At 40.3% G+C, this 27,538-nt stretch overlaps 1 protein-coding gene across 2 annotated transcripts in view; it reads right to left on the bottom strand.

Annotated features, from left to right (window-relative positions):
• Window positions 1-21,411, bottom strand: part of LOC308505452 (uncharacterized protein) — a 34,301-nt gene extending 12,890 nt beyond the window's left edge. The window contains exons 1-4 of one of the 2 annotated variants that reach the window (XM_081067687.1): window positions 21,290-21,411; window positions 19,521-19,616; window positions 15,827-15,953; window positions 1,060-1,152 (exon numbers count right to left, since the gene is read on the bottom strand). In XM_081067687.1, the coding sequence (XP_080923813.1) occupies window positions 1,060-1,152; window positions 15,827-15,953; window positions 19,521-19,535 (235 nt within the window). In that variant the 5' untranslated portion in view covers window positions 19,536-19,616; window positions 21,290-21,411. Of the gene's footprint in view, window positions 1-1,059; window positions 1,153-15,826; window positions 15,954-19,520; window positions 19,617-21,031; window positions 21,114-21,289 lie in introns of those variants that run through there. The other variant, XM_081067686.1, reaches the window with a different exon arrangement.
• Between the last annotated feature and the right edge of the window lie 6,127 nt (window positions 21,412-27,538).

Raw genomic sequence — 27,538 nt, 5'->3', positions numbered from 1 at the left:
CTGAATTTAGCTCAAGGAACGTAATTTACCAACTCGTGTTCTAGAATCTCAGTTGTTGTTCATTATAGCTTGTATGAAATCAGAGTAGTATACATAAGTCCGTTATATCTAATGCTGGCTGTTTCTCTTTGTATCTCTTGCAGTTTTTAATCCACTTTCATGATAATTTAATTGGTAAACAAGTATCTGCAGCCTCTGCATCTCCTTTTTAAATTATCTTCTTTAGCTTTATTAAAGGAATCTTTGAAATACTGTATGAATCTTAATGTGAATCAAAACTTTGTCCAATAGTTGTATGAATTAAGCCTGAATGATTTTATGTATATTGTCTGAATATTAAGCATTTCGTATTTTAAACATTCAAAATTATTTTACATGTTTTTCTTATAATCTCATACCATTTTCTAAAGTGACTTTAACCCATTGACACTGACATGACACATCTATCTTTATGATATGCTATTTACATGTTAATATTCACGTTGTTTAAAAATGAAAGACCTCTTCAGTGATAGGTATGTTCTCCTTATATTAATAATGGTGTTTTCCTCCTATTAATGAGAAAGGTTGTATTTTTGCCATGTATAGTAGCACATTTATAGTAGTTACATTTCTCATTTATAAATTTTCCATAATTCTTAATTATTTATTAATTAGGCAGTACCTAGTTTTTCCAACTACACTACCAATGATCAAATTAGCGTATTACTTCTCTCTGTTTTCTCTTGCTTTAAACTTTCATTTTAGTTGCTATTATAATGGTCTTCTATACTTGACTTTATACTGTTAAATATAAGTTGATTATTTGATTTCTCAGGTATAAATGATATACTGTATTGCCTAATTGAAAAGAAGAAAAAATGAAAACAATTACATTATATCCCTTATGTTACACCCTCCATACAGACATTTTATTGGATATACTCATTTCTAAACTTCCAAAGGTGCCCATTACCCACATTTTATTGGATATACTCATTTCTAAACTTCCAAAGGTGCTCACTGTTTAACTGATCCTATTTTGGATTGAATTTTCAAGGGATACCTTCTAAAACTCACCTGCATAACTGCCATTTAGAAATGTGTCCTCTACTAACACTCGGTCTTCTTGTTGCAACTTGAAGATCACTTCTGGTTCTATTGAGCAATAACCTGTAAGTGGAAAACAATTTAGGACATAGGTTCATGGCATGGGCTTTGTTGATTCTGAATGTGAAGTAAGGTGCAGCTTTAAAAGTGGCACAAAAATGATACTCACTTGACCCCTTCTTTGGGGAGGTGAAAAACAAACATATTTTCAGATGCTCCAAAGAGATCTCCTTAAACCTCTAAATTATAAACCCAATTCTAATGAAGGTCCATGTTTATTAGCTACAGTGAGAAAGAGAGTTATGGAGATCAACAAAAGAGTCCCTAATTTGTGGACACATATAAAGAAACAACCTAGGGGTAGAGATTTACCAGAAAAAAAAGTACAATGAAAAATCACCAAAGCACAAACATAACTAGGAAGTCTGTGTTTCCAAAGTAGAGAGGCAAAAAACCCTCAGTAAGATTCCTCCTCAGACACCATAAAGGGCAGAAGGCAGTGGGTGATATACTCTAACTACTCAAAGAAAAGAACTATCAGGGAAGAATCCAAGGAAATGATAAAGGCCAAATAAAAATATTTCCAGATGAACAAAAATTGATAGATGTTTATTGCAAGTAGACCCACCTGACAAGATACACTAAAGAAAGTTCTTTTGGCTGATTTAAAAAGAAACTGTAGAAAATAACGAGTACACGTGTGTAATGTTAACACACACGTGTATTTTTACATTTCCCAATAAAACCATAAAAAAGTTAGGTGGGAGTCAAGCTATACTAGACTAAGGAAATAAGAACAAATAGTAACTCAAATGCACAGTAAGAAATGAAGACAAACGAAAATTAATAATATATTAACATATATAACTTACCAAAAATTAACATATAACAATACCACAAGCAGAGGTGGGGTGTGCAGGGGGACGGGTAGGAAGAATCAACATACATAGGAGTAACCTGTCGATACATCTCTAAAATTAAGTTAAGATGAACTTGATATAGATTCTGGTCAGTGCAGGTGTATATGGTAAACTCTAAAGGAACAACTAAGGAAATAAACTCTAAAAAATGTTGTAAAAAAATCATTAAAGAAACTAAAATGTTACATCACAAAATATTCACATACTACAAACCAGTAGTTGAGAAACAGAAAAATACATGACACATATAAAAAACAAAATGCAAAATGGCAGACAAATATGCAAGTATATAAATATTAACATTAAATGTAAAAGAACTAAACAATCCAGACAAAAAGCAGAGATTTTCAAACAAGATTAAAAAAAAGAAATCAAGATTCAACTACATCCAACTACATGCTCTCTAAAGAAATACACATTAAATTCAAAGATACAAAGATGTTGAAAATAAAAGGGTGGAAAAAGACATTTCATGCAGACAGAAACCATAGGAAAGCTATACTAATATCAAACAAAATACATTTTTAAGTTAAAAAATGTTATTAGCGATAAAAAGACGTATTTATAAAGACAAAAGGGTAAATCCATTAAGAAGACATTATAACAATAATAAACATACACAACCAACAATTGAGCCAAAAATACGTGAACTTAAAGGAAGTAAAAGGAAAAATAGACAAAAAATAATGGTTGGAGACTTCACTGTGTAAGGAATAGAATATATGAAGGTCTGCCTGGGAACATTTGGGGATGTAAACTCTCAGAGTGGCTGGGATACGTGCTTGGCCTTGGAAGGATTGGCTACCCTCCCAAGGACCAAGAAAATATTTACAGGATGTGGAGTCTGGCCTTCGCCTTGCCACAGGTGGGCCGAGCTCTGATACATCTAATCTCCTACCAAGGACTGGTCCCGGCTCCTAGCCAGATCCGAAACCAGTTCCTTGTGTTGTTAACACGTATGCTTATTGCTCCTTGCTGCTGTTGTTAGTGAAGTCCTCAAAACCCCAGAAGGCGGAGGAGCAACAGCAACAGTTGTTCCCCGGCCGCCTGGGCTGCTGTAAGGTGTTTCGCTCGTGCTGATGAAGGGCCGGTGCTGTTTCTGCGCATGATGTTTTGCCCGTGTTGATTTTTTACCGGTGCTGTTTCTGCGCATGATGTTTTGCCCGTGTTGATTTTTTACCGGTGCTGTTTCTGCGCATGATGTTTTGCCCGTGTTGATTTTTTACCGGTGCTGTTTCTGCACATGATGTTTTGCCCGTGCTGATAACTTTACTCGATTTGGATTTTGCCCTGCTGATGAAAGGCTGTTGCTGTTTCTACGACTCTAATTGACCGGGCCCTGGTGGTATGATGAATTGCCTCCTTGCTTGTTAGTGGTATGATAATATATTCCTCTAATCTCTGTCTTGTCTTACTTACTTTCACTTTGTAATAAAACTCTTTAACCCCTTCATCCCGGCTTGTGGTGGTGTGTCTTGCGTATCAGGCCTTGAAAATAAGTCTGTGCACAGCAATCGATAATACTTATCGATACACACTGTCATACTTACAATAATGGAGAGACTAACTACTAGGTACGAAATAGAGGATTTCAACAGAACTATGAGCCAACTAACCCTAAAAGACATATATACAGCACACTCTACACAAAAGGAGCACAATTCACATTTTACGGAAAGGTACATAAAACAGTCTCCACGACATGTCATTTATTAGACCACAAAACAAACAATAAATTTAAAAGTATAGAAATAATACCGTGTATTTTCTGTCCCCAAAGGAATGAAATCAGGAATAGAAAGAAATTTCAGTAATTCAATGTAAAAATTGAATACCAGTATCCTCAGTAACTCATGGATCAAAGAGAAAATTACAACAGAAACTGAATGTACTTTATAATGACAAAAAGTGAAGGCATAATATACCAAAACTTATGGGATGAAGCAAGTGTTTAGAGGAAAATTTACAGATATGACCAAATATACAGTTGACCATTGGACAATGCAGGGCTTGGGGCCCCAACCAGCGCATAGTTCAAAATCCACAGATAACTTTTGACTCCCCAAAAACACGGTCATCACTAGGTGTCCGCGGGTGGAGTGTGGGATGGTTTCAGGATGACTCTATGCCACGGATACTAAAATCCACAGCTGCTCAAGGACCTTATATAATATGAAAAAATGCATATAGTTGGCCCTCCACATCCATGGATTCACAATCAGATATTGGAAACACAGTTTTCAATCCACAGTTGGTTGACTCTGCAAATGCAAAACCCAGGGATGTGCAGGCCAGACTGTATATTTATTGAAACAAAATCCATGCATCAGTGGACCTGTGCAGTTCAAACTCATGTTGTTCAAGGGTCAAGTGTATTAAGAAAGAAGATCTCAAATCAACAACCTAACACTTCCATCTTCATGTAAAGGAAAAACAAGAGCAAACAAAACCCAAAGCAAGCACAGGAAACAAACAATAAATATTGGTTAGAAATTCATGAAACAAAGAATAGAAAATCAACTGACAAATCTTTAGTTAGCTTAACCAGAGAATAAAGAGAGAAGACTCAAATTATTAAAATCAGAAATGAAAGAGATGACATTACTATTGACGATACAGAAATAAAAGAGGATTATAAAGGAATATTATGAACAACTGTATGGTAGTATATAACTCAGATAAAAGGGACAAATTCCTGGAAAGACACAAACCATAGAAACTAACTCAAGAAGAAATAGAAAGTCTGAATAGATTTAGAACAAGAGGCTGAATCAGTAACCAAAACACTACCCACAGAGAAAGGACTGTGCCCACATGGCTTTATGGTTAAATTCTACCAAACATTTAAAGAAACAATAATACCAATTCTTCACAAACTCTTCCAAATAATAGAAAAGAGAATACTTCCTGTCCCATTGAGTAAGGCCAGGATTACATGGATACCAAAACTGGATAAACACATCACAAGGAACTAAAGACCAATACCTTTTATGAATACAGATGCAAAAATCCCCATCAAAATGCTAGCAAACTGAATCTGGAAACATACTAACTGTATTATACGGCTTGACCAATTGGGATTTATCCCAACTATGAAAGGTTGGGTAACATCCAAAACTCCATCAGTGTAATTCACCACATCAACAGAAGTTTAAGAACCACGCGATCATCCTCATAGACACAAAAAAAGCATTATGATAAAAAACAACACTCTTTCATGATAAAAACACTCAACAAACTAGGAACAGAATGGAACTTCCTCAACCTGATAACGGGTATCTAAGAAAACCCCACAGAAGCATCACAGTTCATGACCAGATGCTGGAGCTTCCCCACTAATATTCCCCACTAGAAGACAGGACGTTCACTCTCAGCACTTGTATTCTCTATTGTACTACAGGTTCCAGCTGGGTCAATTAGGCAACAAAAACAAAAGTTATCAAGATTAGAAACAAAGAAATAAAATAATATTCACACGTGAAAATAGCAAGAATTCTAAGGAGGGATGGTAGACGTCAGACATCAACAATCGAATCAGACTCGATTACTATTCACCTCTTATATTTGAAGAGTGAAAGGTGCTATGTTCCCCTTAATTGGATTAGAACTCATGAGCTAATATGGCACCCTGTGAGGACTGCAGCCTGAGGTTGTAAAGAAAGTGAAAGTTGTTTGTCACTTTTCAAAATACACAGCACTGGGCTCTTGCACAAAGTACTTTGGTCATCATTGATGACATCTAGCATTTCAAAGGAGTGTCTTCATGACACCTGTATCATGGCTTTAGTATGGCCAGGCTCATGTGTAACCTTGATTTATACGTTTGGGTATCGGTGAGGCAAGATGTCCAGAGCTCTTTCCCCTCAAAGGCAGCTAACCTGGACAAGGAATTGTGGTTGTCATTGGTTGAACCAGACAGCCAGTTCATTGGCAATGGCCCAAATGTCTTTAAAATGGTGCAGATGGGACTGATACAGGGCAGTGTGCATCCTCCAATGCCAAGATGAGTGCTTGAACTTTGGCCAACTGTACTGCCTTGAGTCCAATCTTTATCATAGAATTCCCAGTGAAAGAAGGAAAAGAAACAGCCTTCCAGGGAGTTCCATTATGTGACACAGTGGCACTGCCATCTGCAAAATTGAGGAACTCCTTCTGCTGTTCATTCAGTTCATCTCAAGAAGTTCCCTGGGGGGTGTCAAGGGGTCTGGAATAAGGATGACCTCCTCCAGCACCGCGCCATCTAGCAACGACTGAGGTCAGGCCAGGCCAGTTCCTCCTGCAGGTGGGATGAGCCAGAGGTCATGTGTGTATCTATCCTGTAAATACCACTTCCGCTTCAGCCAGGAGGTCTCACTGGCCATCCGAGGTTGAGGGACACTGCTTCTAGGACACACGGCACACTGTGCAGCTGGGTACTGAGTGTCACAGACTCAGTACCTATTTGAGTATCTATTTCCAGGAAAAGGAAGTGTGCAGTGCACAAATGCTACTCTGATGGCATGTAACACGGTAACAGAGGCACTTTCCTGCATCAGAAGCTCATGGGCATTTTATGGGAAGCATGGGTTGTCCAGAAAGTCCAACAGGCATGAGAAGAGGTTGCTAAAGCCTCTACAGTGAGAGTCTCTCAGAGACAGGAGTGCCTATTTCATTACAGTTTAGACAGATTCTAGAATGTTTGGTCGTAGGAAACACCACTGAAAGTGGATGATTTATGACTACATTATAAAATTTCTTAAAGGAAATATGTTGTCATCAGAACCTCAAAAAACACAAAAATACCCCACTAAAGGTAGTTATAACATTGAGGGCGTGGAGAGTGTGCCAAGAGCTGTTTTATGAATCAGGAATAGAGCAGTCCCTCAACTGACCAAATAATTCCCAGGAATTTAACTGAGGTGGTGGGGCTTTGTACTAAGGGTGGAACAATGGCCCCTTCCTTTTTGTGAGCTCTTTTTTGAGTATCTATATGTCCTGAAGGACTGTGTCAAATGCATCTCCTCAGAGGAGCATGTCATCAATGTAATAATTCTATCTGTGCTCCTGAGTAAGTTGGATGTGGTTAAGATCTCACCTGCAAAGACTGTGTGCAATGGCATAACTGAGGGGTGGGTTCACTGAATTCTATTTGTCAAGCTAATGAAGCGTAAGTGTCAGACATGTAATTTCATTACCTTTCTTGGGTCAATAGGCCCATGATGCACTACAATGGGTGCTGTGTGACCACATTGTGAGGTTTGAATGGCCTCATTGATGCCAAAGCAAGAAAGGAGTAGACTTTATGATTATCTTCCCCAGATGTGGAGCACAGAGGACTGAGGACGTGAGGCTTATCAGCTGTCAGAGCTAGACATCAAAAATGTAGACAGACTATTTAATGAGGAAACACCAACAAAGAAGAACAAATAAATCTACACCCAGACACAAAAGAGTCAGACATCTGAAAACGAAGGGAAAAAAAAAAAACAAACAAACTTGTGAAAGCAGCAAAACAAAGGAACCTTACCTATAGGGGGAAACAATTGGAACAACAGTGATATCTCACAAGAAACCATAAAGGCTGTAAGAAAGTGGCACAATTATTCAAGTGCAAGAAACGGTTTACCCAAAATTCAATATGTAGTGAAAATATTCTCAGGAATAAAGTGTAAATCAAGACATTCTCAGATGAAGCAAAATTTGGACAATTTGTCACCAGCAAGACTACAAGAATGGATACAAAAATTGAATAGATAGATTGTAAATATTTACGTTCCTGAACTATCAGGGGGAAAAAAAGCACAAGAAAAGGGGTAAAAAATATAGGTATCATAGTCCCCTCTTATCCGTGGGAGATACATTCAAGCAACCCCCAGAGGATGCCTGAAACTGCGGACAGTACCAAACTCTGTATGTACTATGTTCTTCCTATACATACATACCCATGATATAGTTTCATTTATAAATTAGGCACAGAAACAGATTAACAACAATATCTAATAATAAAATAGAACTATAACAATATACTGTAATTAAAGTAATGAGAATGTGGTCTCTCCAAGCAAACTAGCACAAATTTCCTTTTCTTCCTCCACAATTTCACAGATAGAAGATTTTTTCTTACTGTAGATCTTACTGTAGAGTAACTTCAGCATAAATTTTTTTTTCTCATTAAGTACATTTACCTTTCCACTGAAAGGAAGCACTTTACAGATTCTCTGTGACATATCCGAATTGCCAGCACTACTACTGTCGTGCTTAGGGGTCATTATGAAGTAAAATAACAGTTACTTGAACAGAAGCACTGCAACACCCTGACAGTCGGTCTCAGAACCGAGATGGCTACTAAGTGACTGACGGTAGCATATACAGTGTGGAGACACTGGACAAAAGAATGACTTATGTCCCACGTGAAACAGTCTAGATTTCATCATGCTATTGAGGATGATGCACAATTTAAAAATAATGAATTCTTTATTTCAGGAATTTTCAATTTAATCTTTTCGGACCTTGGTAAGTGACACCATGGAGAGCAAAACCATGGATATGGGGGTGACTACTGTATAGTCAACAGGTATTCCTTGTCTTATGTTTTCAAAACTGGTTTATGGTAGAAGCAACATTTAGACTGATATAGTTATTAGTATGCGGGGAGAAAATATTTGAAAAAGTTACATTATAAATGAAGGATGGTGAAAGGAGGTATACTTTACTCAAACTAATAAAATGTGAACACTAGCAGCCTGCCATGATTTATGTAAAATGGAATTCCTAGAGAAAGCATGCAAAAATATATAAAGGAACACTTGAAAAACACCATAGGCAGATCAAAATGGAACTCTAAAAAATTTTAAAGTAACGCACAGCAAAGAAAAAAAAGGAAACAGAAAAATATAATAAACAGCAGACTTAACCCTAACATATCAATAATTCCATCAAATGCAAGTGACCTAAAGACAACATTAAAAGACAGTCAGATGTATTTATAAACAAACTGATTATATGCTGTCTACAAGAAACTCACCTGAAAGGAATGATGTAGGAAAGTTTAAAAGTAATGGACTAGAAAAAGGTATACCATGCAAACATTAAAATAAAATTTAAGAAAAGTTAAGGGGCTATATTACCGTCAGATAAAGGAGACTGCACAGCAAAGAATATGAAGCGAGACAGAGAAGGACAGTACATAATGATTAAAGGAACAATCCACAAAAATGACATGTCAATAAGAAACTTGTACATCACAACAAGAGAGCTTCTAAACATATGAAGCAAAAACTAACAGAATTAAAGAGAAATAGATTAAATCCATAATTATAGTCAGACCCTTCAAAAACCCCATCTATATCAACTGATAGAACTAGACAGAAAATAAGCAGATACACTACTTAACAAAACCATCAACCAACATGCTCTCATAGACATTTATAGAAAATGCCAGCCAGTAAGAGCAGAATACACATACTTTTCAAAACTCTACAGAACACGTATAAATAGAGCCAACATCCTGGGCTATTAGAAAGAAAAAAGTTTAATAGAAATGAAATAAAGGGTATTCTTTGACCACAACCAAATGAAACTGAAAACGAGTTACAGAAAGTTACAGTAAAATCTCCAAAGACTTAGAAATTAAACAACACATTTCTAAATACTCTATCAAGGAGGAAGTCTCAAAGGAAATAACAAAAATACAGTAAACAAAATGAAATGAAACTGACAAATCAAAATTTGGGGCATACAGCTAAAACAGTGCTGAGATGAAAAATTATACCACTAAATCCTTACATTAGAAAGCAGGAAAACTCTCAAGTCAATCAAAATTCCAACTCAAGAAATTAGAAAAAGAACAAAATGAAGCCCAAATAAGCAGAAAGAAGGAAACCAAATCCCATTCATGATATAATTCAATGAGAAAACTAGGAAAAGAGAATTTTCTCAACTTGATAAAGTACATTTATAAAAATCATATAGTCAACATCATATTTAATAGTGACAGACTGCACGCTTTCCCCCTAAGAGTGAGAACAAGGCAGAAATAACAATCTCTAACCTCACCACTGTTATTTAACATAGAAGTCTTAAAGACATTATGCTAAGTGAAATAAACCAGACACAGCAAAATAAATAGTGAATGAATCCACTATATTTACCTAGAGTAGTTAAATTCAGAGAGACAGAAAGTAGAACAGTGGTGAATAGAGCTTCGGGGGAGGCAATATGGGGAGTGAGTGTGCAAAGGGTATCCTCAGTTGGGAAGATGAAAAAGTTCTGGAGAGAAATGGTTGTGATCGTTGCACAACACTGTGAGTATACTAAACGTTACAAAACTCTATACGTACTTAAAATTGTTGTAACGGTACATTTATATTATATACTATACCACAACAAAAAAAAAAGAAAAAAAAAGAAGTAACCCTAATTTTATTATAGCTAATAAAAAAAAAAAAAACTCGCTTAATGAAATCCTTTCCACAAAGAAAAGTCTAGATTCAGAATACTTCAGTGGTAGACGGAGTATAGCTCTGTAGTAGAGAAATTGACTACATAATGCTTCAGTGGTGAATTTTACTAAATATTTAAGGAATAAACAATATCAATTCTATTCAATCTCTTCTAGGAAATACTGGAAACAGTTGAACTCACTGTATAAGTATTACCATGATATGAACTAACTGAAACATTACATCTACATATAGCATTGAAATATAGAGGTGCAAAAATCCTTAAAATGTTAGTGAACCAAATCCAGGAATATGAAAAATATAACATAGTATGAACAACTGGGGTTCACCCTAGGAATTCAAGTTTAGTTGAATATTCAAAACTCAATGTACTTGACAGTATTAATTGAATAAAAAAGAAACACCATGTGACTATCTCAATACTTAAAGAGCATCTGACAAATTCAACAATGATCACTATCAATAAAAAACAAACAAAGAAACAAAAAATCTTTCAGCAGACTAGAGAACTTTTTGAAATGGATAAAGGGCAGCTTTAGAATCCTACAATTAGGAGCGGCCGGGTGGCTCGGTTGGTTAGAGCGCAGTGCTCATAACACCAACGTGGCCGGTTTGATTCCCACGTTGGCCAGTGAGCTGTGACCTACACAACAACAATGAAACAACAACTTGACTTGGAACTAATGGGTCCTGGAAAAACACACTGTTCCCCAATAATAATAAAACATAAATAAATATAAAATAAAAGGCAGAGAAATACTATCACTTTAATGGATCAGAGATTCAATATTATCAAGATGTAAATCCTTCCCAGATCATTCTATCTCAACCAGAATTCCAAGCAAAATTCGTAAAGAAATTGATTAGAAATTCTAAAAATTATATGGAAATGACAAAGAATGCACAATAATCAAAATAGTTTTCCAATAAAAAACATATTTGGAGAATTAAATCCTCTTTATTTGATAACTTTCCACAAAGCCACATAATAAAAAAGATGCATTACAGACACACAGAACCATTAAACAGAATAGAATCCAAGTACAGAACTACTGATATATGGTCAATTTGTTTTTGACAAAGATGTCAAGGCAGTTCAATGGAAAAATAATAACCCTTCCAATAAATGGTGTCAATATAACTAGACACAGGTGTCTAGTTTTTCCTGTGTTTCACAGGAAAAAGTGAAACACAACCCTTATTTCACAGCATATAAAAAAATTCACTGCCAGTGAATCACAGGCTTACATCCAAAATTTTAGTGACCTTTGATTAGGCAAAAATTTCTTTTAAAAGACACAAAAACTATGAAATATATAGGAAAAACCAACAATAAATTAAGAAAAGAAAAAATTGTGTTCTTACGAGACACTGTTAAGAAAATAAGACAAGCACCAGATAGGCAGAAAACTTAGCAAAATATTTATCTCATAATAGTCTTGTATTGAGATTATACACAGAAATCTTTCAACTCAATATAACTATTTAAAAAAAACACACTACCTTAAAAAAGGGGCTAATTTTGAACAGACTTCAAGAAACAAAATGTGCATGGCCAAAAAGTACTTGAAAAGATGATCAACTTCAGGGGCTGGCCCGGTGGCTCAGGCAGTTGGAGCTCCGTGCACCTAACTCCAAAAGCTGCCGCTTTGATTCCCACATGGGCCAGTGGGCTCTCAACCACAAAGTTGCCAGTTCAACTCCTCGAATCCCACAAGAGATGGTGGGCTCGGCCCCCTTCAACTAAGATTGAACACGGCACCTTGAGGTGAGCTGCCTCCCAGATGGCTCAGTTGGTTGGAGCACGGGCTCTCAGGTTGGCAGTTCAATTCCTTGAGTCCCGCAAGGGATGGTGAACAGCGCCTCCTGAAACTAAGATTGAACATGGCACCTTGAGCTGAGCTGCTGCTGAGCTCCCAGATGGTTCAGTTGGTTGGAGCACATCCTCTCAACCACAAGGTTGCCGGTTTGACTCCCGCAAGAGATAGTGGGCTGCGCCCCCTGCAACTAGCAATGGCAACTGCACCTGGAGCTGAGCTGTGCTCTCCACAGCTCAGACTGAAGGGACAACAACTTGAAGCTGAACGGCACCCTCCACAACTGGGATTGAAGGGACAACAACTTGACTTGGAGAGAGTCCTGGAAGTACACACTGTACTCCAATAAAGTCCTGTTCCCCTTCCTCAATAAAAAAAAAATCTTAAAAAAAAAGATAATCAACTTTATTAGTCTTCATAAAAATACAAATAAAATCCAGTAAGATACAAAGATACCCACTAGAATCTTAAAAACAACACACAACAAAGTAACGGCCACCATGTGAGCACACAGTGAGAAGCTGGCAGACTGCAACCCAGAAGTGGGTCTCCACCAGACATCGATTCTACTAGGGCCATGATCCTGGACTTCCAGCCTCCACACTGTGAGAAATAAATGTTTGTTGTTTATTAAATACAAAAATAAAAGACCATAATGGCCTCCAACCCCACATGTAGGTGAGGATGTACAGCAATGATAACTATCAGACACTGCTAATGGGCATGAAAACCGGCACAGCCACTTTGGAAGCACTGGGCAAGTTCCTATAAAGTGACCATAAGAACAACAATACCATACCTCTGAATATTTACACAAGAGTAATGAAAACAAATGTCTGAACAAAACTTGTACTTAAATGGATACTGCAGCTCTATTCCTAACAGCACAAATAAGTAAAAACCTATGTGTCTATCAACTGGTACATGGATGACAAATTGTGGTATACACATGCAAAGAAATACTACCTAGGAATAAAAAGAATGGTGAGATACACAAAAGCATGCATGAATCTGAAAAGCTAAGTGAAACCAAAAAATAGAAAGAAATTCTGTGGTCATGGACTGGAAGAATCAACAGAGTTAAAATGGCCATATTACCCAAAGAAATATACAGATTTAATGCAATCTCCATCAAAATACCAATGGCATTTTTAAAAAAAGAAACAGAACCAAAAAAATCATGAGATTTGCATGAAACAACTAAAGACCCTGGGGTTAACCAAAGCAAAGCTGAGAAAAAAGAACAAGGTGGAGGGATCACATTCCCTGACTTCAAATTATTCTACAAATAGGAAATTATCAAAACAGCATGGTGTTGGGCAGAAAAACAGACACACAGACCAATGGAACAGAAATGACAACCCACAAATAAACCCACATATATATTGGCAAATAATTTTCAACAAAGGAGCCAAAAACATACAATGGAGGAAAGAGAGCTTCTTCAATAAATGGTGCTGGGAAAATTGGAAAGCCATGTGTAAAAGAATGAAACTAGATTATTGTTTGTCACCATATACCAATATTCAGTCAAAAGGGATCAAAGACATAAACATAAGACCTGAAACAATAAAGGACACAGAAAAAAACATTGCTGTTGGAGAGGATTTTTTAAATTTTATCTCAAAAGCAAACGAAGTAAAAGCAAAAATAAATGAATGGGACTTTATCAAACTAAAAAGATTTTGAACAACAAAAGAAACCATCAACCAAACAAAGAGACAACCAAGGGAATGGGAGATAATGTTTGTACACAACAAGTCGGATAAGGGGACAATATCCAAAATATATAAAGAACTCATATAACTGAACAACAAAAACCAAACAATTCAATTAAAAATGGACAGAAGATCTGAATAGAAACTCTGAACACACAAAGGGCCTACAGATACGTAAAAATATGCTCAAGGTCACTAGCTTTTAGGAAATGCAAGTCAAAACCACAATGATACCACCTCACACCTGTGAGAATGGCTATTATCAACAAGTAATAAGTGTTGGAGAGGTTGTGGGGGGGGAAGGAAGCCTCATACACTGCTGGTGAAAATGTAAACTGGTATAGCCAGTATGGAAAACAGCATGGAGGTACCTAAAAAAAATTAAGAATAAAATTATCATGTGACCCAGCAATCTCTCTTCTGAGTATCTACCCCAAAAATCTGAAAACATTTGTCTGTAAAGATATATGTACCTTTATGTTCATTACACCATTATTCACAATGGCCAACACACAGAAACAACCAGTGGCCTTCGATAGATGATTGGATAAAGAAGAGGTAGTACCTATATACAATGGATTAGTTGGCAATGGCAAAATATGAAATCTTTTTTGCCATTTGTGACAACATGGATGGATTTTGAGATTATCATGCTAAGTGAAGTAAGTTAGATGGAAAAAATCAAGACCCATATGATTTCACTCAGATGTGGGATAAAACTGAAAGCAAAAAAAACAAACAACACAAACAAATAGTCATAAACAACAGTAAAGTGGTTACTGGAGGGAAAGATAGGCTAGAAAAGGGTAAAGGGGAATCAAATATAAAGTGATGAAAGGAGATTTCACTTTGGGTGGTGAAAACACTGCAATATACCAGATTTTGCCGTGTATAATATATACCTACATTTTTGATCCAAACTTTTAGGGGGAAAAAAAAAATTCCTGTTTTGATTTAATTCAAATATTTATTTGTTTACATTTATGTCCTTGTTTGTTCTTAAAGGAATTTTAGCATTTATTTATTAATATATTATGGTACAAGAAATTTTATGTAACAAATAATTACAAAACAGAAGAACAGATACAAGATACAAAATTTTATGTACCACTAGCAAATTTACGACATTTGTGCATCGCCAAGAACTCATTATTGGTGCAAGTTCGTCTTAAGTGCAACAAAACCAAATATTGTATTCCACGGTATTATTTTGCATACGGATATCGTTATTGATTTGTAGAGTTATGCTTTTAACTCATAAGCAAAAAAAGAGAATTAAAAACTGTCATATAGATACAGAATTAGTACTACCCGTATATAATAAGCATCTTTATTTTTCCCACACAAATTTGGGCAAAAAATTGCGCATTATACAGGGCAAAATACGGTACCAATGATCAACTATAGACTTGTAAAACTGAAACATATAATTTCATTAACCAATGTCAACTCAATAAATTGAATACAATTTTTTAAAAAGCTAAGGAATATAAGCAAGGGAGAAGGGTGAGCACTGTGTGATGTATATGCAATTCTAGAAAAGCAAAACTATTATAACAGAAACATCATAGGATGATAGTGGCCAGTGAGGGACGGTAGGAGAAAAATGATGGCAAACAGCTATTAAGGAAAATTTTTGCGGTGACAGAAGTATTTTATGTCATTATTTTGGTGGTGGTGATCACCTAGATATTTTAAAAATTCATCAAATTATACACTGAAAATTACTGACTTTACTTTCTGTTAATTACACACCCCAACAAAGTTATTTGAATATTAAGGAGAGGAAAAGAAAAACAGAATTGCATTCCAGAGGGAGTGAGGTGGTCGGGTCTGCTCACCCACGGAGACGAGGTGGCTGTAGATCTCCAGCATGACATCTCTGTAGAGGGCCCTCTGAGCAGGGCCCAGGTGCTGCCACTCCTCCTGGGTGAACTCCACAGTCACGTCCTTGAAGGACACTGAGGCCTGTAACAGCATATTTCTTACTCAGTCACAAGGGTTCAGAAACAGCTGACATGGCAAATACCTTTGCAAACTAATTTCTATCAGATTTACTATTCAAATTTTAAAATAAAATTTCATAATGGATGCCTACTATGGCCTGTCATTGTCTTACACTGTGAGGGTACTCACATAATTGGTACAAATATTAATCTCATGCCCTGATGTATTTGTATTTATTTCTAAATTATATACCACAGACTGTCAGTTAATATAGTAATGATAAGGCTTAGTGACTTATGTTTTAGATACAGTTGTATAACCAGGCGTCCTGTCATCTTTTCCTGTGCCCTAGTGGACTGTCCTGAGCACTCTCTAGGGTACACACACCCCCGTGGAGTTCTCTGCTGGGGTAACAGGGAACCAACAAAGAGACTCAGGTAAGCACTGGAGATCATAGGCATCATCAGATTTGTTTTCAGACGCAATGCTCCTTGTAAGAGTGGAGAAAGTTTGCGGTTTTGATTTCACTTAGGAAAACAGAGATAAATTTAAGGACCTCGACAACATTATGCAAAGTGGAAAAAGTGAGACAAATATCATATGCTCTCTAATATATGTGGAAAGTACAAAGGAAAAAACAACCCTAAGCTCATACTGACAACAGACTGGTGGTTGCCAGGGGCGAAAGATGAGGGGTGAAAGAAATGGGTGAACTGTTTTTTGTTTTGTTTTGGTTTGGTTCTTGCTTAAATAAGTTCAATTTAAAAGAAAGACAGAACTGATGTTTATTAAGAGAAATAAATGGGGAAGAAAAATTTGAAATTGATCTCTATAAGAAGTAACGAAATTTTCATTATGTTTTGTACAGGTGTACCCAGAGAAGCCGCATGAGCAAGTGGTTAAAGATTGACGACATTCAGAAAAAGCTAAAATATATATACAGATGCCCTGAGTTCCAATGGATAGAATTACATTTTACCTTGATTATGCTGTGAAAGTGAATCACATAATAATTACATGAGATATTCAACACTCCGTTATAAAATCGGCTTTGTGCTAGAGGATTTTGCTGAACTGGTGGCTAATTTAAGTGTTCTAAGCTGATGAAGGGAGACTAGGCTAAGCTATGCTGGTTGGTAGGTTAGCTGTACTAACTCCATTTCTGACTTATGGTATTTTCCAGTTACAATGGGTTTATCAGGATGTAACCATGTCATAAGCAGAGGAGCATCTGGATACACCGGTCTCTGCCCCTGGTTACAAGCAGAGAGCACCTAAAACCCTTGTAGATTCCTAAGTGATAAGAGAACCTGGAGCATCTTTGGTTTTCATGAGATGGTCCTGGGTGGGCTCCAGGATCAGCACTGGTCACCAGAGAGATCAAGTCATAATTGCAAGTTTGCAATTTTCAGCACTGCCTCCCATTTCGGTAGAAAGGAGAGGCTGAAAATAAAGTTAGTAAGTGATCAGGACTACATGATGATTCCTCCATAAAAACCCCGAAGAGTGTGCATTTGGAAAGCTTCTAGGTTGGTGAACCTAACAGCCATGTATCAGGAGAGGGTTGTACCCAAACTCTATGAGTACAGGAGCTCACACAATATATCTCTTCATCTGGCTGTTCACCTGTATCCTTCATCATGTCCTTTAATAAACGGGTATATACCTTTCCCTGAGTTCTGTGAACTGCTCTAGCAAATTAATCAAATCCAAGGAGGAGGTCATGGGAACCTCAGATCTATAGCCCACAGGTCAGAAGCAAAGGCGACAACTGGGACTTGCAGTTGGTACGTGCAGTGAGGTGGGAGCAGTCCTGTAGAACTGAGCCCTTTACCTGTGGGATCTCATGCTACCTCCAGGTAGATGGTGTCAGATGAATTAAATTATAAGACGCAAGGCTGCTGTTGCAGAAATTTACTTGGTGGGGGAACAGAACGCACACATTTGGTGATCAGAAGTGTCAGAAGTAAAATATTCCATGTGAGTAGTAAAGGAGACATAAAGGAGGGAAGATGACAGGGTTTTCTCTAACTCAGCCATACACTAAGATTAGAAGAACAAAAGTTAGAGAATGGGCAAAAGGTCAGTGAGGCAAATGTTCTCCATTTGCACTCAAGGTATCTATCAACACAGAGATGGAATTATACACTGCAGTGCTGGTTACATGATTTTGGAATATTAAATGGAGGTCTAAAATTGATGTATAGAACCACTGCAATCACACACAAAATCACAGCATATTTTAAACATAGAAAGGTATATTCTAAAACTTTTAGGAAGAGAGAAAGGATTTACATCATCCAATACAATTATGAAAACAGAACAAGGATGGGAGGTTCATAATACTGATTTCAAGACTCATTTTAAAGCAACAGTAATCAAGACAGTAGTATAGTATTAGCAAAAGGATTGACACACATCAACAGAAGAGAATAGTGACTTAAGAAACAGAACCACAAATAATATAAAATCAAATCATTCCCACAAGGGTGCTAAAGTAATTCAGTGGAGAAGGTATACGTTTTCAACAAATGTTGTTGGAATATTAAACACGCACAAGCAAAAATAAATAATCCTGATATATACCTAGTACTGAAAAAGTTAACTGAAAAGACTGCAATTATAAAACTTACAAACACAGGAGAGAAAATCTTGAAGACCTTGGTTTAGGAAGATTTCTTACATATGACCAAAAAAGGATAACTAATCAAAGGAACGTTTAAAAATTTTGAAAACTTGATTGATTAAACACTTCTACTCTTTGAAAGATACGTGGTGAGAGAAAAATATAGTACAGACCTATAATCTTTTATACACGAATTTGGTACTCAAAATCTTCACACAACAAACCCCCACAAACAACAGGCAATCTTTATCAAATCAAATACAGGGCAAAGAACATTACACAAAGGAATAAAAAAAAAAAAAGGTTGAAAGTGTTACATTCTTTTGATGAGGCTAAATATAAGCATATCATCACAATTGGATGGAAACACAGGAAAAAGAAATGATAGGCTCACCTACTGTGATAAAAATACTTATTATAAGTACAAGCAGAAAGATCCCAGCCAACTCATCAGCAAGTAGGGTGTAACAGTAAATCACCGATGAATTAATATTAAAAAAATCATTTTACTACTCACAATATTTACAGATTAAAGGAAATAAGCTATGCCTTTATTTTAGCTGATACAGAAAAAATACTTAAAATAATTCAAAGTACATTCATGATTAAACTGAAATCTCAGCAAACAGGCAGTTTGAGGGAATATACGTATCAAAGGTTATTTACCAAGAGCCCACAACAAACATCACAGCTAATGCTGAAACTGTATATTTTCCCTCAAGGCTGGCTTTATTTTTACGTCTCCGGGGTGGCCGGTTAGCTCAGTTGGTTAGATAGAGCGTGGTGCTGGTAGCACCAAGGATGCCAGTTCAATCCCTGCGTGGTACACTGTGAGCTGCGCCCTCCTTAAAAAAATAAACAAAAAACCCAACTATATACATCTACTACTCCTTTTGCATTGAATATATGTGCCCTTATAAAACTCATAAATCCATCACAATGGAAATGAACAAAGAGCTCACCTGAGGTGTGTTCATTCTGCTGCTCTGGGAAGAGTGTAGAGAACTGGGGAGGTTCGGCTGGGAGGCCAAGGAAGGACCGTGCAGGGGCGGCACCACCTGTCCACAGGAGACGGGAAGTGGTCACGTGGACTAAACCACACAGCTTTTCATTGACTGAAGTTTACGATGGTTAAATGACAGCCTAATTAATTTTCTGAATGATTAACAACTTAGTTACATTAAAGTACATACAGGATAAGGCATTGCTTTTTCACTAATATTAACATGAAATACTCAGGCTGCATCACTGAACTCTTTTCCTATTAACATTGCTTACATCTCCAAAGAGAAAATACACAGTAAGCCCAGTAAAGGAATACGGAGGGCTTGAAGGAAAGATTTTTCATTTGTATTAACTGGGTCACAGCTTCTCAAAATGTCCTTTCGGTAAGGTAATTTGGGTGACTTCCTGTGAGAAACTGAACGGCACTTGTTTTTCTTCTGGCTCTGTCACAAACTGCGTTTTCCTTGGCAAGTCACTGAACCTCTGTGGTCCAATTTCTTTAAAGCTTTCAAGAGTCAGAAGTAGATCACCATGGAAATCCCTCATCAACCATCGTTTTGGGATTCTCTGAGGTCAGGACAAGTCAATAATGTCACATGGGCACGTGTGAGAGCAGCACCAATGTTGTAAAGAGTGAAATACAGGAGGCCATTGAGCAACATTGGGGACAGAATTTCCATCGTGCCTCTGGTTGCCCCTTACCCCAGACCTCACCCTCACAAGGTCTCCCACAAAATGACCTTCCCTGGGCAGCGCACCCATGAACCACCCCAGCTCACCCCTCTCTCAAAGCTGACCCAAATTCTCCACTGTCACACCAGTGTGGTGGCCACAGCACATGACAATATCTCCAAATCTGGCCAAAGGAATCAAGAACTTCTGACCATGCACATTTAGGCCATGTTGTTTCCCGTGTTCTTTTGCCTCAGCTCTGAAGCTCTGGTGAGGAGAGTGAGAACAGGGCTGTTCTCTCCCAGGGAACATTCCTGCTCCTGAAGCCCTCCCGCTTCCTACATCACAGGAGCTGCTTTGTTCTAAAATAAGTGCTTCCCACAATCTGGGACCTGGCTCTGGGAAACACATTCACGTTAGGGCCACAAACCTGACCCTCTTGGAATGCCTAAGATTTCAGACTAAAAACACAGACAACCTGCCAGTGCAGGAGGAGCGAGGAGCCCCTGTCTGACCTAAGGATTCCGATGAGACACCAGAAATCCCGGAGGCACTGACAGCGCTGGGAGTCCATTCACGTTCACTTCCGGTTTTACCCCTAAGTATGCAGGGGCAGGTCACTCTGCTAAGTGCTGTGAAAGGTGTGATGATGGTTTTAGGTAGGCGCGGCAGTTAGATGTAGCCTGAGATTTGAAGCACATCTGCTCCTAATTCGAGCTTGTGAGCTGAGCAATACGCTCCACCAGCCGCAGCCTCGGTTGCTTTCTTTTATTCTAATGCGGATGGTTAGGCCTACCTCATGCATTGATGTGAGGTTTACAAAAGGCACCCAGCGAAGAGAAAGACCTAAGTACCTCCCGAATATAATGGCCGTTGCCATTTACTCAGTTGACTATTTGCTTTATAAGCGAGAACTTCGCTCTCAAAACGCAATTATTTTTCCATGAGAAACCGGATTGACGCAGGTTCCTGCTGTCGGCCCTGCCCACAGGTGACAGAGCTGGACTCTTCCCGGGCGTCTCAGCCCCAGAGCGCGTCTCTCACGCACACTCACCGCCCGCGCTGTCTGGCTCTCACGGTCCCATTATAAACGCGCTTTCCCCTCCTGCCGCTAAACCCGGGTTTTCTCCCGTCCGGCGGCTGGCGGGCCGCGCACAAGGCCCCCGCACCCCGGCCCGCACCGGGCACCTGCTCCTGACCGGGCTCAGTCCCATCGGCGCCCCGGGAACCCGAAGGGCCGGGTCCCCCCAACAGGTCCCGGCGGGCTCTGCACTGAAGACCCCGCCTGGGGGGTTCCCGGGTCCTCCCGTTCCCTCCTCCACAGACACAAGGCCCCACGCGCTTCAGGCTGGTCTCCAGGTCTGTGCCCTGATTCCCCATCACCCCGCGGTCTCACTTTAGATTCTAATCCTCGGAGCCCGCGCGGAAGACGAGGTCCACGAGGTGCTCTCCGCGTGACCAAGGACCCAACGGAAGCCGGGAGGCGGGACTAGAGCTGTACAGAAGCCGACAGAGGCCAGAAGACCCGTTCCCAGGTTGCTTCGCGACCAGCCATGTAAGACTACATTTCCCACAAAACACCGCTCCTGCTCCTTTCTCAATTTAGCAACGTTTCCACTTTTTTAGATGGTTGTAAAATGTTGGCCTTTACCGTTTCTCTTGCTACAGTTGTCTCACAATTCGCAAACATTATGGGTTAAACTTGAAGTTTACCGCCCAATACAATGCTTGGTCGTGGGAAAAAATCCCGATTGAATAAACAACAGCTGTTAAAGACATTGGTTACAAATGGGGAAACTTGAATGTGCAGTGGGTGCCCCTTAAGTGTAAAAATAATATTCAAATAACAGAGGAAAACAGTGGTTTATAAAGGCATGCATAATGAAGCATTTAACGATTGAAATTATATGTTTGTAAACTTATTTCACAAATATTCAGGAAAATCAATTAGACAAAAAAAAACATGGCAAAATTGTAAGATTTTACATACATGATATGGGTGGAGATAAATGCACATTCTATGGTTTTCTCAATGCTTGAAAATTTTGCAATACAGAGTGAAAAAGGAGGGAGGAGAATATGGGTACTACCTACATGAGTGAACGTACATTTATATTGAAAGCTGCCATGGGAGTTTAAGGTCCGTGAGATAGCTCTTAGAAATAAGGCTGTGACATGGGAATAAAATAATTAAAAATGGAGCACAGCAATACGAAAGCAAAAAGATTTTTGTCTCCTTCACCAAACTCTAGCTAGGATTCTCTAAGCCTGCTTCTCTAATAGGACTATCAACTTTGGCGTAGGAATATTTAAACAAAATACAGTTTGTAACACCTCAAGGACTCATCCTTAGGATGACATTAAGCCCCCTTAAAGTACCTGCCCGAAGTACTTTCCTCATTTTACCTTTCCTCATTTTACCTTTTAAATTCCCACTCACCTCTGTACAAATCGAAGTGGAGTTTAGTTCACCCAAGACCCCTTTCCCTGTTGCAGTTGTATATTACCAATTAAAATGTGTTCTCCCCAGTTTGTGTTCAATTTTGCTTATCTTTGATATATATTAATAAAAGGATAGCATCTATAAGCAGAATGGCTAACGTCAGGGAAGATAAAAAGGCAAATAACCGTTCAAAATTGCGTAAGTAATACAGGAAAATATACACAACCCAGTATAAGAACAGTTATCGTGCAAGTGGTTCACATCCCACAGATGATCCTATTTAAACCCAATATGACCATCTTGTTCTATTACCAAATAGGTCTATGGTCATAATATTGTAGAAACTCTTGTTACTATATTACGTCTAATGAACATGTTTTCGGTAAATATTTTATAGCATCAATTTTTTCTTATGACTGATATGTTTTTATATTGGATCTTACACACTGGGAGAAGAAAAAGAATAGAATCATCAAGATTAATTCAATCTATGAGAACACAGCATAAAGCTTTACTCCTGACATTAAAGATAACTTGAATAAATGCCCGTTTTCTACATGAGAATGCTAAAGATTCCTTGCCAAAATTCAGATTTGATTCTCAAAATATTTTCAGTTTTTCTCTCTTTGACATATTTTTTAACTTTTACCTAAAAGAACTATTCAAAACGTCATTAGGACAAAAATAACAATAATCACAGAAGCCTTGAAAGACAGAGAAGTGCCTGTCACATATTAATATATAGCTGTTGCTAAACCATTTGTCGTGCGGGGTCTCCTGCGGGGTCTCTTCTCCCGCTCCCCACATAAGAACGCAGGATATGGCTAGGCCAAAAAGGAACACCCACGGAGTCATAGGTAGGAAGTCATACCACTATAGTCTCACTGGAGGCTGGGTTTACTCCACGTGCGACCTGCTGTCCGCTTTGCTGCCAACCGACCAACTCTCCTTGACCCCCCTTCACTCTCCTCCGAAGCCGCGGCAGTTATATCAGTGGCCAATAGCTCAATGGTTACATTTGGCTGACGGCCAACCAGCCACAGCTGACGGCCATCTACTACCCGAGCCAGCACCTCTCCACATGAGGCCGAGAGCCTGGAAACTGCTCTCTCGGGCTGTGTCCCCACACTCCACCCCTACAGGTTCTCACCTCATAATCTCCGCGACAAGCGTCTTACGCCAAGGTCCCTGTGCCATATTAACCTACAGGCACCTACGGAACAGAAACGGTAGTCTTAGGAACCAACAATGGCAAATCCCTTCCATCTGGAAGGATACATGCTAGCTTTTTGTCCTGGAAAAGAAGGGTGGCTGCCACTGGCACCTTTCCCGGTTTGTGGTACCAGACCTTTACGGCAGTGCTTGGGGTCCCTTGCGTAGTTTCAACATGTAACAGAACAGGGGACCCCATAATAGGCCATAGTGAGAGCACATAGGTTCCCTGCAACATCATCCCGGTATCGGGACCTCCATATACTACAGTCACTTGCGGTGGCCACTCAGCCACAACCCCTGGCATCACTTGCAAATCATGAGTCAAACCTGCCCCCCAGGGGGCTATCAGGCCCAACCAAAGACAGTAGGGGCTTTTGACCCACCAGGGCCACGTTCATTGTTGCCTTTCCCGTGCTTTCAAGCACGTGGGTGCTGGCAGCAAAATGTTTCCATTTCTGCCATAGCCTGGCTTTAACAGAATCTCACTGGTGGTAACTTGTAATTGAATGGGAGCGGCCATTCGATGTAGCAGAGCTTCTACTGGTGCCAGCCCTCCCTTCCGTGGTTTCTCATTCAGGACGCTCAGGACGTCCCATGGACGCAAGGCCCAGTCACGCATCGTGGGAGGGTGTTTTGACACCTGGAGACCTTGCTTCAAAAGGCCATTATAGCGTTCAATCATGCCAGCTGCTTGTGGGTTATATGGAGCATGAAACAACCATTGCACGTCCATCCTGGCAGCCCAGCGCTGCACTTCTTGTCCCGTAAAATGGGTAACCCTGTCACTTTCATGACTTGGGGGCACCCACAAAGGGCACACAGCCGTGTAAGAGCGACCACTGTATGTCGCTGATCCGCAGCCAGACACGGCCAAGCAAACATCAGCCCCACTACAGTGTCCACTGCTGTAAATGCATATATCGCATTGCGGGTCTTAGACAGGGGTCCACTTGCCAGCGAGTGAAGAGCACACTCCCTCGTGTTATCTGCTGTGCCTCCCAGGGAAGCCTCCGCCTTTGGGGACTGTCCTGGGCACAGACAGCACAGTAATAGCAGGCATCTGCTATCTCCTGCCATTTCAAAGGCAGACCCCAGCGTCTGCTCACCTGCCACATGGTTCGGATTCCAGCGTGCTGCAATTTCCTGTGCAGCCAATGGGCCACATGAGTGGCAAGAGCCCGTTCTAACCATTGGAACTGTGCTAGGGCATCTGCTTCATCATTACCTGGGGACACTAAGGGGGAGTGACCTGTGACATGCATTAGGGTTACCTCCTTTCTCTGCCCTAGGTCCCAGAGGTCCTGCCACATGGCTTGACCCCACAGTGGATGGTGTCCTACCAACTAGTTTTGGTTTTTCCATGTAGGGAGCCACAACGTTAGGCCCCGGAAGACCGCCCAGCTGTCAGTACAAATAACTAGGGGCGCAGGCTCACGGCTGATTACCATCCACACAGCCCGTAATTTAGCCCATTGGCTACTCTGGCCCATCCCAGTATCAAACCAAATGGTGTCTGTTTTGGGCTGCACACCAATAGCCGTCCAAACAGCTGCAGCCCCTTGGCTAGAACCATCAGTAAACCAGGCATCCTCAGGTACTGGAGGATGTTCTTCTTTATAGGGCGAGGGCTCCGAGTCCTCCCCTCTAGGCAGAGCGCTTGGCTCAGCCTGGGCTACAAGCTCCACAGGCCCCAGGACCTGTTGTAGCTCTGTGCTCAAAGGGCTTGAGCTAAGGGTGCTATGTTGCTCCAAGTAGGCACCCCACTTGGCGAGGGTGGTCTGTGCCACCCCCGTTTTGGGTCCCTGGGTCCACGTACAGACCCACCCCTGGACAGGATAGGTTGTTCGAACCAACACCCATGCCATTCCTGTAATGGCTTCTGTGGCCACTAGGGCTGCATACACAGAGGCCAGCTGTTTCTCTATCAGAGAGTAACGGACCTCCGTTCCTTTCCATAATTGGGACCAAAATCCCACCGGCAACCGGAGATGCTCCTGCCGTTGCCAGAGGCCCCATCCGTACCCCTCTTGGGTTACGTGAACATCAAGTTCAAATGGGCGGCCAGGGTCCACTACTTGCAGAGACTGTGCCTACTGCACTGCCCGTTTCGTGGCAACGAAGGCTTGCTCTATAGCCTCTGTCCAATCCCATGAGGCCCCCTTTTTTATCATATTGTACAAGGGCCTTGCCATTTGTGCTAAATGGGGTACAAACGCCTGCCAATATCCCAGCAGACCCAAATATGTCTGGAGTTGGGAGACCTTGGTCGGCCGGAAAAAGGCTTGTATCTTATCAATAATCGCCTCGGGTATAACCTTTGTCTTACCCGACCACACAACACCTAAAAACTTGACGGATAAGCTAGGGCCTTGTACCTTTTCCTCATTCACTGCCCAGCCGCGTGACTTCAGGTGGCGGAGAAGAGAGGGAGCTGCTTGCTCTAAATCAGAAAGAGAATCTGATGTTAATAGAATATCATCAGCATAATGAAACAAGGCCACAGAGGATGGGCCATCCCACTGTGCCAAATCCTGGGCCACGAGCCCGTGGCAGATAGTGGGGCTGTGCAAGTCTCCTTACGGAAGGACTTGAAAAATCCACTGCCGCCCATCCCAAGTAAAAGCAAACTGCTCTTGACACTCGGGTGCAATGTCAATGGAGAAAAAAGCATTGGCCAAGTCCACTACATAATGATATGTCACCAGGCAGATAGTCAGATGATCCATTAAATCATGTATTGAAGGCACTGCAGCGTGCAAGGATGGCATCACCTTATTAACTCCCTATAGTCCACAGTCATTCGCCAGGTCCCATCTGGCTTCTTGACAGGCCATACTGGGGAGTTAAAGGGACTGTGCGATGGCCTCACAATATGTGCCTTCTCCTATTCCAATATTGTGCGACCAATCTCCTCCTGCCCTCCTGGTAGGCGGTACAGTACTGTCGCACTGTAACCACGCGCCAGGGCTGTGGCAACACTTGAGGAGGGTGGTGAGCATGCCCGCGTGTCACCGCTTTCACCACCCGGATCCGGAGACAGAACTCTCCTACCGACGTCTGTAAGCTGAGGCCATGTAGCACATCCACCCCTAGAATATACTCCGGAACGGGGAGACATAAACCTTGTAGGTATGAGGGGGAAGCTTTCCTATATCTAGTGGTAAGAAAACGGCTTTCACAGTTGCAGTCTTTCCCCCGTAGCCCTCAATGCAGATTGCTGGTCCAGGGAACAGTTCTGGGTTCCCATAAACAAGACTGCAGTCTGCACCAGTGTCAACTAGGGCCAAAACCCTCTGCACATTAGAAGGGGACCAATGTATGGATAGTTCCATGTGGGGCCTCTGGTCCCTGCTCATCCCCTCTGACCAGGTAGCTTGGCCCAACCCCTAATCAAGCTGAGAGGAGTCGGCCTCAAGCAGCAGCATGAAGTCCTGGAGGGACACGGGGTCGTGCTTTCCCAAACTTCTCCTTTAGGCTTTTCCAGAATTGTTGTTCCGGACGCAACTGTTTCCAAAGTTCCAGCAGGAGTGCATTGGGTTTTTGGTCTATTTTCTCCCGATTGAGCCCTGTTGCCAAGAGATCACGCCACATCTGTGGCGTTACTCTCTGATGTCGCGACCTCGCTCCTTTACCTTTGGTTTGGGC

Source organism: Rhinolophus hipposideros, assembly GCF_964194185.1.
Source record: "Rhinolophus hipposideros genome assembly, chromosome: 11".
In the NCBI taxonomy this organism is placed as follows: Eukaryota; Metazoa; Chordata; class Mammalia; order Chiroptera; family Rhinolophidae; genus Rhinolophus; species Rhinolophus hipposideros.
The sequence above is the reverse complement of the archived record's forward strand: the minus strand, read 5'-3'. Positions and strand labels throughout refer to the sequence as shown.